The following is a 15,983-nucleotide window of genomic DNA, read 5'->3' as shown; positions in this document are numbered from 1 at the left end:
AGAAAAAGGGAAAAGAAGTCGAGAACGGTACAATGAATCGTCAAAGCTTACGCGCTTCGCGCGGGAAAGGGGGAAACTGAGTTCAAATTAAGAAATATGAGTCGGGAAAGGTACAACGAATCGTCTTCTTTCTCAAATAATTAATGAAACGTCAAAGCTTCGCGCGAGAGGGGGGGGGGGGAACAGAATTCGGGGGAACTGAATTCAGACAAGGATTAAGAGTCGAGAAAGGTACAACGAATCGTCTTCTTTCTCTAATAATTTGATGAAACGTCAAAGCTTCGCGTGAGAGAGGGGAGGGACTGAATACAGATAAGGATTAAGAGTCGAGAGAGGTACAACGAATCGTCTTCTTTCTCTAATAATTTAATGAAACGTCAAAGTTTCGCGCGAGAGAGGGGAGGGACTGAATTCAGACAAGGATTATGAGTCGAGAAAGGTACAACGAATCGTCTTCTTTAAAAGCTTCCGCGCTTCGCGCGGGAGGGGGGAAACTCCCCCCTCCCTGCACCCACCCCCTAGGGAACGCGCTTCGCGCGCTCTTTAAGTGATTCGCACGCTTCGCGTGCTCACTACCGCCCCCCTAAAATGAAATCCTGGCTACGCGCTTGAGCTCAAGCTCGAAGGACTAATAAAAGAGAGAAATATACTGGTTCGTAAGGGTCCAAAGGGAAAGGGGAGAGATCATAGAGAAGCCGGGAAAGATGACATAATTTCCAATCAGATTATAATGCATGACAGAAAATACATCGCCATATGTAGAGAAAGAAAATGCACCAAAAAAAAAAAAAAAAGCATTCTGCATGCATAGGCTCTGAAATAACTCAAATTATATGTTTCTTAATTGGGAAAAGGACGCTGGCGTACTAGAAGGGGAGGGGCGCAGAGGGCACATGCCAAAAAACCTTGGTAAAAGAGCGATCGATGCGCAAGAAGAAAAAAAGGAAAGCGCAAATGATTTTGAAACAGGGCAGTAAGGAATTGTATAAAGAATTGTCATTTTCCAACAAACGCATCAAAAAGTATAATTTACAAACAAGGGAGAAAAAAAACCCGGAAATAATGTCATTTTAGCAAAGTTTGCAAATCACTGGTATCGAATTAAAAAATAAACCACGTTTGAATTTTATGGGGGGGGGGGGGGGAGGTGTGTAACTTCATTTGGTGTATTATTGTGATTTTTTTTTTTTTTTTACTTGTCATAAACTCCCAGTTTTACTTTGTGCAGAGGAATGATGATTTTACATTTCATGAGATAATAGTAAAGCATCACAATGAAAGAAACTAATTCAAATCGTCCGTTCAGAACCAAAATGATAAATATTTGAGCTAACTGCATTTTAGATGGCAGATGATCATGCAGACAAGCCTGCGTGCACTATGTTCAGTGGCGTGACGATCCCGGGGGACACGGGCCCCTCAATTTGTTTAAGGGGGATCGTCCCCCCCCCCCGGAAAATTTAAAAAAAGTGCACACAAACAAAATGTATAGCAAATACTGACTAAATCGGACTGCAATACACTTGGAGGGCCCAAGCTTCCTACTTACTGAAATTTGCCTACTAAACTGATATTTACAACCCTTCAGTCTGCACACTATAATTACCGGCAGAGTAAAAGTGAAGTGTGAAAAAAGGTATATTGCTTGGTTTTATATTATAGTTTTGCTAAGGAATGTAATTTTTTAACACAACAAGACTTCATAAACCTGTGAGGGGGTAGTTATTCCCGTCACCTTTGCCCTCTCGCTCACTATGCTCCCTCTTCCCTCGCACTATACTGATGGGGGGGGGGGGGGGCTTGGGGCAAATAGAAAGAAAGAAAGAATAGTGACCTGCCGGTGTCACAAATGAGGTATCAAAATATGCTCATCTGACCGTAATTAAACGCCTAAAACCCCTGAGCTTCCGGTGCTTCGCCACAAAGGGCCCTAAGATGGCCCCTGGATGCCCATTTTCCCGTAATTTAATGCCTAAAACCCCTGAGCTTTAGGGCGCTCTGCCCCCTGGACCCTACGCCAATTAGTGAACTGCCAATATCACAAAAAAGGTCAAAATATGCTCATCTGACCGAACATATTGCTCAGATTGTCTCATTTTCGCTCGCGTGAACATTGTCAGCACAAACCACTGACCTCTACCTCCTACACGGATCATCGCACATTCCCATTCACTATACGTTACGTACTAAAAGGCTGTATTGTCTGACCGTTCATGAATATTCATGTTTTTTTGCTAAACTCGGCAAAATGTTTGCTTTTACTAAATGGAAAAATTACGGTGGGGGGTTGGATGAAATGGACAAAACGAAATAGGCAGAAGTGATCTTTGATAATTCATGCTTTTTATGTTTCGTGTGCTCGACCTATAATCTTCAAATCGCTTGGTAAACTGAGTCCAAAGTTTAATAGACTTGCTTCACATGTGTATTATATAGGCAATGACGAGCTTGCAACCTATTTTGAAAAATGACGGTGGGTGAACTTTCAAAAGTCAATGAGACATGAGGGCTCCAATGAAAGAGCTATAGTGATAACGTACGTCGGGGTGGATGTGCTTTTCGTTTAAACAAAAAATGAATTTTTAACGATTTTTAAAAAAAAACGTCCATAGGCTAACATGTTAGGCTGCTGAATCTGACCATGCTCTGACGATAGGGAGCGTTGTGAAATGAGACTAAACGGAGCCATATGATTAAATGCCTATACCTAGCACCCCCCCCCCAAGGCCATTGAATATAATTTTGCATGCTCTTAGTAATTGTCAAAGGCCATATTTTATGAGATTTAAAGGGAAATTCATCCCAAATAGACAACTACTAAGAAAGCGGAAAAATCAGAGAAGCAAACTAGTTAAAATTTCAAATAAATCTGACTAAATATAAGAGAGTTATGATTTTTTGAAAGTTGTAATCACCATTGTATGGGAACTTCAAGTTGGCTGAAGCGATAATGTCAATGTGATGTAGTGTCGGACAACTTTCCTATCTGTTCCAACATATAAAATGACTAAAATTTAAATTTTTCAAAAATTCATGGCTCAGGAGGGCTTATTCTTTTTAGAGGACCTTTAATAATATGCTATCTACAATATATTTTGAGTAGTGCCCCATGGGAGAAGGAACTTACGAGAAAAACAGAAATTAATGATATTTGTGTACACGGTCTTACGTCACAAATTCACTGACCAACTTAAAGTTCTACCAATTTGAGATTCACATAGACTTAGTGTTGTCATATTTCAAAAATTCGTAACTTCCTTACTATTGGTCCGATTCATTTCAAACTTGTACAATTCTGTTTCTGTTATTTTTCTGCTTTCATACAAATCAACTTAATACAAGGGTTGGATTGCCCTTTAAAGACTTGATAAACTGGAAAGAATTTGAAGGATCTGTAACAAATATATATACAATAGAAAAGAGGAGGACAAAATGCCCAGAATAAGAAGAAGAAGAAGAAGAAGAAGAAGAAGAAGAAGAAGAAGAAGTAATTCGTTGTTTGGGAAATTGTAATTTAACAATGAAATTTTTCAAATTCATCCAAATATAGAGTAGTTTGTTTCGACGATGAAAGTCGTCCAAACGTTTGTGCAACTTCTTAACCATTACCATGCAGAAAAGTTGACGTAGATCCACTCCTCCCCCTCTTGAAAAAAAAGTTTGCTTCCTAGAGAACTTCGACATTTTATTTGTTTTGAAAGCGTCAAACATCCTTATATACCTTTCTCTCCATTTGATATTTTGTGAAACAGTTCTTAAAACGTTGTGCCTTGTGCCCGAACGTCTCTTCTAGGTCGGTCACTATTATTTTTTAGACGAGTCATATGAGGCCGAAATGTCTAACACTCTCCTGCTGTGTTTACGCAAGGTGACTTTGATTCGATCAGGGACGCAGGCGCTCAAAACTTTCCGACCTGCAACTTTCGTGAAAAGTGCGTGTAATATCCTGTAAATACTAATTTTTCGAATATGCATCGAATTAGGATATTCAAGGAATGCATCTCTAAGCCTCTAAAAACTATAGGATGCATCGAAACGGGCTCTAAATGGCAATTTTCCCTGCTCGGAGGGAAATCGGCATTCAGAAGAATACACAGGAGTGAATGTCTGGGACAACAATTGTTGCAAAGGAGTGATGCAAGACTCTGTAGAGCAGCCACAACAAACTGTTTACTCCTTCATAGCAAAAGGAGCATGAGCACTGATGAAAATGGAGGATCTGAAGGAAAAATCAAACCAGTATTCGTTGCTATTCCCAATCCTATCAAAGTCATCAGAAACAATATATTTTATTGGTTAATTCGTTCATATTTCGATCCAGATTTTTCAATTGACGAGTTCACACAAGGAGCAAAACAGGTAGAAAAGTAGACCCTATTCTAAAAATCATGAAATACGTCATTATAAATGTAGACTAGAACCTACATATAAATTTACATAATATTTACAAGCTTGAATGAAAAAAAAACCTGCTAGAAGTTACATGTAAAAGAGATTTAAACAAATTTGAACATGGTTTGAAATTGAATTTGAAGTCGGATTAAAAATCGGATTCCATGAATTTGCCTTTTTGTTGTTGATGATTGAAGGAATGGATCTTTTTCACAGATGCTTTTCTGTCGGAAGAAAATTGTTCATTTTATGTGTACTCTGATAAACCAAAACCGTCCAATATATCTAGAGCACAGATCTAAAATGATGGATCTATTCTACTGAATAAGGTAAAAATTAAAATGGAAAATGTTCTTCAAAAAAATAATCTAAATTTATTATTTAGACCTATTCACAAATAGGAGAAGCTGAGAAGTGCTCAAAATGTACAAAGCTACCAATTGCATTTTATGAATTGCAATTTTGAAATTCTTATCTTTGTTATCCTTAAGTTCAAACTTTCACTGACTAGTTTCTTTTATGTCTAAAATGCTCTTGGGCAATAAAGCCTTGACAAGATTAAATCTGAGATACACGGCCCTACGTGTTATCAGTGTCTGTGATATGGTGTAATATTGAATCCCTAAAAAAATTGCGCTTCACAATGATCAAGAAGTGCCTCAAAAAAGTAAAAGTCTTTGAGTGACCGGTTTTACCATACTCGTTTTCCCCAATAGACTGTAGTGTTATGAAAACCGTTTGGCAAACGGTTTTCAAAATTTGTAATTCCAATCATAAATATCTTGATAATTAGACGGGCTTGTAAAAGTCATGGAGTTTCTGACTGACCTAAAGGTTTATAATTATCATTGCAGCATGAGCTAAATCCAGGATTTTGTTTCAGAATCTGAGACTAAGTTACCGACTTACCGGATCCCTTTAATGCCAGACCGAATGTTCCCTTATAATAATTTAGATCTCACCTCGGTCAATTTATCAATTTGAAATTCTCAAGTTTGTGTTCTCACTTCTCCCAGAGAGCTTTTACAATATTTTGTAATATTAATTTGATTTTGTTTGTTTAATAGCTCATTGCTACCACGGCATGGATGGATTGCCCTATACAGCCTTTTTACAGGCTCTTGTTATTACAATCCAAATCTTTATGAACTTGAATCATCATCTTGATTAGAAGCCATCATATTCTTATTTGGAAATATTTCTTAATTTGATGATAAGACATTAACCATATTTTGTCTTTTCTTTTTTATGTTTCCCAGGCTTTAGTCACAATTTCAGAGGAGATAGCAGAAGGAACATTGGAAAACCTTGAAGATCTTCTCTCTCCCAAGGTAAAAAGAAAAGCTTGAGAGAAGGTTTCAGTGCACCAAGAGTTTCAGAGATGTGGTGTTAAACTGCCTAAAAATAAACTAAAGTAGTAAAACTATATGAGATAATACTAGAGGTGGAAAACCGGGAAAGTCATCGAAAATGTAAACAAAAATCTCCAAAAGTCATGGAAATTTATTATGCAGGTGGCCATGACAGCCTCCTAGTTTGAACTGACAACCCATTTCAATATGGCACTTGTCTTCCATGGAAAAAGGCCAAAAAAAAAAGGGTCAAGGAAAGTCATGGAATTTTGTTCTCAAATTTCTGTGGGAGCCCTGTAGTAGTAACTGATCATAGATATATAATACCCAATGTGAATAAAAATAATTTCACACTTAATAAACAAAGGATAGAATGATATATGTGCTCATGTCTGCATATTTGTGTTACTCTAATTCCAACTACCGGGTATGTTATAATAATTTCATATTGTTTTTCTTTGCATTTTTTCAGTTTCAGTCCTCATATTTTCATTTGTATTAAAAGTGTTAGAATGAAGCATATATAACACTTAGATTTTATGCATATACTTTGCACCCTTTAAAGCTTATGTATTATATGTTACTGTACCCCCCAGCTTCTACAAGAAATCAAGAACACATGCCGAGGCTTCAGTCTGAAGGAGATCAGTTCTCTGTCGATTTCAGGAAAGGACATTCTACATACCTTCCCCCATGACATCGCTATACACTACGATGATAAAGGTATTTATGATATAACTCCTATGTTATGGTCTTTTCAACCCATCACTGTGTCTTGAGATGCAATTTTTACATTTTTTTAAAATCTGAAGACCAGCCTAAAATTTCATGTTAGCTTTCATCTTCTTCTTCTTCCTTCGCTCTATCGGAGATCAACAGCTACCAGAGTACTGCAATTTGTCATGGCAAGTAGGTCCATGGTCATAGCAGGCAGGAATGTCATGTCAGGTAGAATGTATATTGGAGATTGCATTAGCATAAGCAGAGTGGATATTGTATAGAAATGACAGTGATGCATTAAGAAGAAGGTTCTTTTGGTTAGGGCTGACATTTTCTTGTTCTTTTGAAGGCAGGTGTTCAGATTTAACTTACTAAAATACTTATGAAAAAATACTATTCACCATCTACTGTAAGCTAGCATCATTTAATGCGATAAATCATGTGACAGTGAGTTTTACATCTTCATGGCAAATGCTGATATATTTATTATTGTTTATCTTATTTGATTTTTCTCTGTTTATTTTTCAGGAGGGAAGTTCCTCTTTATCTTGATGAAGTTCTGGTGTCACTCGACACAGTCCGGAAGCAGTGATCCAGAAGTCAAGGGCTTCCGAATTGGAAAACCGCCCCCAGGTGTCTCGCAGGAACAGTTTGACAGTCTTGGAAGTGTCTACAGTTGTACATATGAGTAAGAAAATGTTGTGGATTCAGATCTCTGAGTATGGATATAATGTCTAAGCTATGAATAGGTGACTCAAAGTCCTACAGGGTTACGTTTGTGTAGACCTGTGGATTATTTATTGGGGATTTTGTGAATAGACTGTTAACAAGCGTACAGGTGCATCTGAGAGTACAAATTGTACTACGTTATGTTCTGTTTAATGGAATTCATGGAAAACAGAAAATTTTGCAAACTGAAAGGGCAATCCAACCCTTGTAATAAGTTAATTGGTATTAAAGCAAAAAAATAAGATTTACAGAACATGGAAACTTTGAAAAATAAATTAAAACGATAATAAGAAAGGTAGGAATGTTTGAAATACTAATTTTATGTGAATCTCAAATTGGCAGTTTGGTCAATGAATTATGAGGTAGTTGTGGATAACTCCTGTTTATTATTGTGTACAAAAATATTACTAATTCCTATTTTTCTCCTACGTGCCTTCTCCCTTGGGGCAGGGGCACTTCTCAAAAGTTATTATGGATAGCATATTATTATACATGTAGGTCCTCTAAAGAAAATAGACCCTCCTGAGTCAGGAATTAAAATTGAATTGTTTTGCGTGTTGGAACCAGGAACAAATGGGGGAAAGTTTTACGCCGCTACATCACAGAGACAATACCGATTCAGCCAGTTTGAAGACCCCATACCAGTGGAGATTACAACTTTCAAAAATTCATAACTTTCTAGTTGTTTTTTTTTCTCGATATCATTCAAATTTTCACCAGTTTACTTCTATGATTTTTCTGCTTTCCTCTAGAGTAGAAAGTCCCTTCACATAAATTTTCCTGCCTTTCTCCTTTCCTCAAAATCTAAAGAACTTTTTTTTCCCCCCTTCTTTTTAGGTTTCATCGTAATATCTCAGCCGGTGCCAACCCACAATGGATGATCACACATATGCAACATGGCCAACTGATCAATACTGAAACAAGAGGGCTACCTGAAGATGAATAAGTGTCTCGCTCAATTCATACTTTTAAGATCAACATGTTTAATGCTCTGTTCATACATGGAATATGGACGTCTTGTAGATGACTGGCATGCTCTGTTCATACATGTATGCAACATGGCCAGTTGATAAACCTTGCTACCAGCAGACTAATGGAAGGGGAATACATGTAACTGTCATACTCTGTTCATACATACAACATTGAGGTCTTATAAAATGTCTGTCATGCTCCTTTCATACTTGCAATGTGGCTATCTGATAAGTACTGATGGCAAAGAAATACCGGTCGATGAATGACTGTCATGCTCTGTTCATATATGCAACATGGACATGATATAAATGACTGACATCTTGCTGCTTTCATACTTGCGATGTGGCTAGCCGATCATTGTTGATGGCATGAGTACTATTTGAGGATGAATGACTGTCATGCTCTGTTCATACCTGCGAGCTGACCAGACCAGTTATAGAAATCATATCACACTATTTGAATTTGAGAGGAAATCAATTTTTTTTATGAAACAGTATCATTAAAGAAAGTGGGTGAAGATGATAAGTAATTGAGATCCAAACATGATGTACATAGTGATTCCAGCCTTTTTTGCAAGCTTTGATCTGAATACACTTATTGTTGCATAGAGATACTTCATACAGCACAGGATCCCTTACTTTATTTAATATTCATTCAAAAAAGAAGAAAAAAGGTTTCTTTAGGGGGAAACAATAGGGAACACTGAGGTGATGGTATAAAGTTCACCTCAAAAGCAGAGTTAGTAGTGTCGGAAATTCTTAATTGATTGATTTAAATTGATGGCTATTGGGACAAGATCTTTCACTTTTAGCGCTTAGAGACTTCGGTGGTAAGCGCTTTATAAGTAACGTTTTTATTATTATTATTATTATTGCTTCTGCTGGTTATCCATAGTGTAGCCAATAGAGGGCGACATATCCATGTGCATATGGACAGTAACAAGTGTATAGTTGCAGACTTTGATTGCTAATATTAATGTATTAAACCTGCTGGATAACTAAAATCATTTTGAAAATGCACAGACGAACTGCATTATAATGTCCAGATTGCTACCTACTGGTAGTCCCTACTCTAAAAGACGAAAGAACTCCTTTGAAAATAAAAAATTATTCCACTTTCCTATCACTTGCTATGGATTTTGAGATCACTATGAAATTCTATATTTTGTTTTCATTCTTGGTTTGCAGTTTATATTTTAGTTTCCGATTGTTGTTCTGTATGTATTTGGAAAAAAGAATAGCCTGAGTTGCCTAGTAATGGTCCAATGGAGGATTTCTGTTAATTGAGTTAATGATCGATAAAAAAAATGTTATAATGAAATAATGATACAGGCTAGTATTCCCAATATCCTTCACGTTTACAATGTACAATGTATATGGAGGAGTGTCATTCATTATTATAATAAAGTCTACTAGTTGTAACATGACTATTTCCTCTAAAATGTCAAGTTTCTTAACCACTAGAAAATACTGATACAATGTTCATCCTGTAGCATCTGCTGTTGCCATACTTGTATATGTACTGTTGATGACCAATTGAATATCTTTAACTCAACATGATCCAAGTCATCAGTCCTACTACATGTACAATTAAGCATTGAGGACTCTTAAAATGTTCACATTGTGAATATATTACTTCTAGCTGATATGGCACCAGTTTTGTCTTCCTGAATGAAATGTGCCATAAAGAGGCAAACTACATTCAAACCTGTTGATTTTTTTGGGGGAAGAAACATTGATTGTTTATTTTAATAAAGATTTTCATGTACAGCAATTGTTCTTGTTGAGTGACAAATCTTTTGAAGCAGTATCAAAACTCACACTAACAATTATTTTATTGTGTTGAGAGATAATGAGTAGCTATTGACTGAAATTAAGAGCTGAGCTTGATAGCAATTTAGTGAGATTGTGAGAGAACGACCTTTATTATGCATATTTTGCTAGGATTATAATAATCTACACTGTACTATACACATTTAATTTCCACTCATCAGTCATCATACATTCAAGTCAAAGCAGAAACATTTAAAAAAAGGTACCCCTAAAATTCAGAATATCTTCAGTTTATCCACTTTAACCACCCCCCCCCCCCCTCCATAAAATTAATCAGGGGCGGATCTAGCTTTTTGCCAAGGGAGGGGGGGGGGGGGGGGGGTAGTCTGCAGGCACAGACCCTAATTTAACACTTTATCAACAAATCATTGTGCCTTGAGAGAAGTCTAGCCCAGCTTCCTACTGGTTGTGTCAGGAGCAGCTACAGTACATGGCCTATGGTAGTCTTATAGTGCAGACTCACTTTTACGACTGACCAGGGTTTGTGCCTGTGTCAGGAGCAGCTACAGTTGTTGTTGTGTTTTGGTTTATTGGCGATTAGTCAGTAATTTGACTATTGTCACCAAAATACTTTACGGCACATGTTATATCTCTCATTTTTGTATTTTTGAAAAATATATTTATTTCGTTTTATATTTATCTATCTTTTAAGATAGTATCGAAAAAATAATATCGTAAGCAGTACATGGCCTATGGTAGTCTAATAGTGCGGACGCACTTTTACGACTGACCAGGGTTTGTGCTTGCAGACTAGGGGGAGGGGGGGGGGGTTGACAAAGAATAATCGTGCAGTTTTACTGTTTTACTTTTGGCTGCCCAAGGGGGGGGGGGGGCATAAACCGCCGAAACACCTCCCCCCCCCCCCCCCCCCATAGATCCGCCCCTGGTATTCAAAACAAATTGTGAAAGTTAAATGAATGGAAGTGAGCATCTTAAATACGGGTCTTGAAGGCTAGACTATCCTTCTAAATATTATTGTTATGGATGATCACACATTATATCATACCTTTTCATAAAATGCGCGGATATACCGTACACACACATAGAGTATACGTGAATCAGCAATTTTTAATCAGTTCACGTATAGCCTCTTGTCGATGCCCTCGCGCTGTTGGAGTCTCTAAATTCTGACTCGCTTCGCTCGTCAGAGAAACCGAGGCGCTTGCGCGGAGGGCCTCTTGACAAGTGATCTGAATTATATATTCATGAGACCCGATTTCCTACTGAATAATGCATGTCTAGACCGCAGCGATTGTGTGTGTGTGTACGTGTGTGTTCGGGATTGCCCAACTAGGCTAGTCTGCAAGCACAGACCCTAATTTGACACTTTATCAAAAAATCATTGTCATTGATTTAATGTTGAGAGACTATTCAGTAATTTGTCTTCTTGAAACTAAAACTGAAAGGCCTGATTTTTCTCATTCTTACTTCAACAATTATCAAAGTTATATTTTGGAAAAGAATGGCGTGGGTAGACATGGTGGTATTCATGGCATTTGTATTAGAATCTATTATGTGGATTCATTTTAATTCATTTTGTTTAGGCTTTGAGTTTATATTAGGAGCAGTATATTTGCCTTGTGAAGGGTCAGTTTATCATAGTAATGATGTTTTTGATCACCTTTATCAGGACCTATTAAAAGCAAATATAATGTGCCCTTCAGCCTAGTAGGGGACTTTAATTCAAGGACTGGCTTACTTGACGACTTTATGGTAATTGATAATGTTATTTCTGAATTTTCAGGTTATTGTTCTTCAAATGATAATGTTGATTTTAAGAGCTCGCTTACTGATGATGGATATGATACTAGGAGGCATAATATGGATTCTTCTATTAATAATAATGGTAGACAGCTTATTGGCATTTGTCAGAGTTTTGACTTGAAGATAGTGAATGGGAGATTTGGTAGTGATAAGGGTGTTGGTAGCTTTACATGTTACAATAAAAATGGAGGGAAAAGTGTGGTTGATTATGTCATTGCATCTGTTAGTTTATTTCAATATATTACTCATTTTGAGGTTGACATTTTTGATAAGTGTGTTTCAGATGTACATTGTCCATTGAATCTGATGTTTTCAAATAAATTGATTCCTATAAATGAAGATGTTGAATTGAGAAAAATTGAAAATAGGGTTGATGCTCCCGAAAAAGTGAAATACACTTCATTTAAGTGTTCTAAAGAGAAGGCATCTGAATTTAAGTTGAAACTTGATCAAAGTATTCCAGTACTGATGAATGCATTGGAAATGATTGAGAAGTCATCGACACAAGGTAATATGGATAATTTTAGTACTGTATTGGCAAATTCATTTTTGAAGACGGCAAAGGAAGTCGGTATATGTGAGGATAAAGTCTGTAAGAAAATTCATTCTAGGAAACTTATCGTGGAGAAGAAACCATGGTTTGACACAGAGTGTCAGCATGCCAGATCAAGATATTTTAATCTAAAAAATAGAATTAAACGACAGTGCAAAGGTCTAACTTTGAGTGATAAAGAACAAAAAATGGCTGAAATTAATGCTGTTGCAAAAGATTATAGGAAATTGCTACGTAGAAAGGAAAAAGCGTACACTAGGCTCTTACACAACAATCTTCATATACTTAAGAAGGATAGTCCTCAAGAGTATTGGAAAATTTTGGATGGACCGAAGCGTAGCTCTTGTCCAGCCAAGGTCTCTTTAGATGATTTTGTGCATCATTTTAGTAGTTTGAATAATGTGCAATGTGCAGCATCTGAAACACATTATGTGGATTTTGACCAGTCAATGGGCAATGATGAACTGAATGCCCCTATCTCGGTTGATGAAGTTATTAAGATTATCCAGAAACTAAAGAATAATAAGGCATGTGGTGTAGATTTGGTTAGAAATGAGTTTTTGACAAATTGTTCAGCAGCTGTAATTGGTTGTATTACTGCTTTTTTTAATGTAATACTGGAGAGTGGTCTAGTACCAAAAGACTGGTGTCTAGGTAGTATAGTCCCTATTTTCAAAAATAGAGGAAAGGATACAGATCCAGATAACTATCGTGGGATAACACTTTTAAGCTGTTTGGGAAAATTGTTTACTTCCATCTTGAATTATAGGATAACAATTTATTTCGAAAATGAATGCAAGCTTGGAGAAGAACAGGCTGGCTTTCGTGCTGGCTATTCTACAACAGACCATATTTTTGTTTTGAAATCCCTGCTTGACATTTACTTGTCTAAACGGAAGAGAATTTACTGCGCTTTTATAGACTATAGAAAAGCTTTTGATATGGTTGATAGGGTTTCACTTTGGCACAAATTATTGAGGTCAGGGGTGGATGGTAAGGTGTTCACAGTTATTAAGAATATGTATTCTCAAGCAAAATCGTGCGTGATAGTAGATGGTCAAATGTCTGAGGCTTTTCAATGCGATGTTGGTGTTAGGCAGGGTGAAAACTTATCACCACTGCTCTTTGCAATATATCTTAATGATTTCGAGGATTTTCTCAGTAAACACTTTAAAGGTCTCAAATTTTTAGTTGAAAATGTATGTGCTGACATTTTAGATAAAGAAGTAAACAAAGATCTTTTCTTACAATTATACACATTGTTGTACGCAGATGACACCCTAATATTGGCTGACACAGCAGAGGAATTGCAAGTGGCTTTGAATGCCTTGTCTCAATATTGTAAAATTTGGAAGTTAAGTGTTAATGCTATGAAAACTAAAGTACTTATATTTTCAAGAGGCAATGTACGTAAATTTCCAGTTTTCAGATTTGGAGAAGATGAAATTGATGTTGTGGATGATTTTGTATATCTTGGGGTTCAGGTTAATTATAATGGAAGTTTTAAAAAGGCTATTTCAAAACAGGTATCACAGGCCAGGAAAGCCCTCTTCTCTATGTCATTAAAGGTTCAAAGACTCAAACTGCCACTGGATATTCAATGTGAATTGTTTGACCAACTTGTATTACCAATACTCATTTATGGATGCGAAGTGTGGGGATATGAAGATCTGAGTCAAATTGAAATATTCCATAGAAAATTTCTCAGGTCAGCGTTATGTGTAAATAAATTTACACCAGATTGTATGATACAGGGGCGTAGACAACGGGGGGGGGATGAGGGGGATGCATCCCCCCACCTCACAAGGTGGGGGGGATGGCATGTACAATCATCCCCCCCAGGTTTTGGGGAATGATATTTGCTTACTTAATAAGTCATAATGATGATAATAATAGTAATAATAATAATGATAACAATTATAATATTAATAATAATAATAATTATGATGATGATAATAATAATCCTCATCATTATTGTAATTGTGTTTATTGTTATTAGCCGCATTCACAAGGTGAAAGCCAATTCAGACGGTAAGAAAAAGAAAATCTTACAAGTATTTTGTGGTTATCTTGTGGTTTGGAAACCACAAGATAACCACAAGATTAAACAGGCGCGGATCTACGGGGGAGGTTTAGGGGGTTTAAACCCCCCCTTGGGCGGCCCAAAAAACAAACAAACAAAAAAGGGAAAAAAAAGAAAGAAAAAAAAAAAAAAGAAAGAAAAAAGAACGCACGCTGGAGAGAAACCCTTTCAAGTGCAAATATTGTGAGAAGATATTCAACTCATCTGGTAACTTAACCAAACACATGATAACTCTGGATATAACTGTGTATTTAACTGTTACTTGATTTAAAAAGACGTTATCATGCACTGCTTTTTATGGTCTCCATTGTGTTAATAGATGCCAGGAAAACATCACTTACGGGGTTCAAATAAACACCAAAAAAAAAATCGGCTCGCCGCTTCGCGGCTCGTGGACGATGCTCTGCATCGTCATTATTTTGGTCAACCCCCCCCCCCTTAGCAAAAAGCTAGATCCGTCCCTGAGTCATCCCCCCCAGGTGTACAAACCTGTCTACGCCACTGGTATGATATATGGAGAAACTGGGAGGGCATGGCTAGCTAACAGTATCAAACATCGAATGGTTAGTTTCTGGTTAAGAATAGTAAAAGGTTCTCCCTCTAAATATTCAGTCAAATTTTATTTTTTGCAAAGGTTAATTAGTCAGAATGTAGATATGTCTACTTCTTTCAAGTGGTTATCTTGTATTGAAAAAATATTGAACCATGCTGGTCTTGGTATTGTTTGGCTAAAGCAAGGGGAAGGATTTAGCAATAGTTGGATACTGAGCACTCTGAAGTTGAGATTAAACGATATTTCAAAACAAGATGTGATGGCAACAATTTGGACAAACAGTGTGTGCCTAAATTATAGGATCTTTAAAGAGGATTGTCTCTTTGAAAGGTATTTAGTTTTGCTGAGTAAAAAAGATAGAATAACACTGAGCCGTTTTAGATGTAGGTCACACCGTTTACCAATTAATAATAACAGATTCAAAGAAGCTGTTAATGAAATTAGTATTGAATGCCCATGTTGTGATATGCATGAGTCTGGTGATGAATTCCATTATGTTTTTGTATGCCCTTTTTTCAGAAAGGAAAGAGAGTTATATTTAGGTCGCAAAGTAATAGTTAAACGCCCTTGCACATCACACATGTTGAATTTATTTTCATGTTCCGGTATAGGACAGCTGAAGAAATTAGTACTCTTCTTAAGGATAATAATGTCATATTTTGCTCGTCTATATACATGTAAATCTGAACAATCCAATCATATGTCGCCCATAAAAAGAAATGTTACAACCCGAAGTGGTAGGTTAATTAAGCAACCAACAATTCTTGATCTGTAGTACAGTCTTTCTTTAGGTCAAGTATAGTTTTGATGGTTTGTTTGTTCTTTTGTTCATTTTTTTGTTTTTTTTGTTAGTATACTTTTTTTTTTGTTTGTCTTATTACATTATATTCCATTATGTTTTTGTTTGTCCAATGGACGATTATAGCGTATTTTGTTAGTCTGCATATATCTTAACAATCCAATCACAACTCACTTACATGTACAAAAATGAAACTTATAATTTCTTTTTTAGTTAAGACAATAATGTATTTAA

At 36.5% G+C, this 15,983-nt stretch overlaps 2 protein-coding genes across 2 annotated transcripts; both read left to right on the top strand.

Annotated features, from left to right (window-relative positions):
* The first annotated feature begins 3,910 nt into the window (after nt 1–3,910).
* LOC587394 (m-AAA protease-interacting protein 1, mitochondrial) lies at nt 3,911–8,827 on the top strand. Its single transcript, XM_787123.5, has 5 exons — nt 3,911–4,359; nt 5,652–5,723; nt 6,341–6,467; nt 6,993–7,152; nt 8,031–8,827. The coding sequence occupies exons 1-5, from the start codon at nt 3,970–3,972 to the stop codon at nt 8,137–8,139; spliced, it is 858 nt and encodes a 285-aa protein (XP_792216.3). The 5' UTR covers nt 3,911–3,969; the 3' UTR covers nt 8,140–8,827.
* A 4,034-nt stretch (nt 8,828–12,861) lies between these two features.
* LOC115919830 lies at nt 12,862–15,980 on the top strand. Its single transcript, XM_030974233.1, has 2 exons — nt 12,862–14,057; nt 14,902–15,980. Exons 1-2 carry the CDS (start codon nt 13,256–13,258, stop codon nt 15,723–15,725), a joined length of 1,626 nt encoding a protein of 541 aa, XP_030830093.1. The 5' UTR covers nt 12,862–13,255; the 3' UTR covers nt 15,726–15,980.
* Nucleotides 15,981–15,983: the final 3 nt, after the last annotated feature.

This window comes from Strongylocentrotus purpuratus, unplaced genomic scaffold (assembly GCF_000002235.5).
Source record: "Strongylocentrotus purpuratus isolate Spur 01 unplaced genomic scaffold, Spur_5.0 spur5_scaffold_7, whole genome shotgun sequence".
NCBI lineage: Eukaryota > Metazoa > Echinodermata > Echinoidea > Camarodonta > Strongylocentrotidae > Strongylocentrotus > Strongylocentrotus purpuratus.
This window is presented reverse-complemented; position numbering and strand designations above follow the sequence as displayed.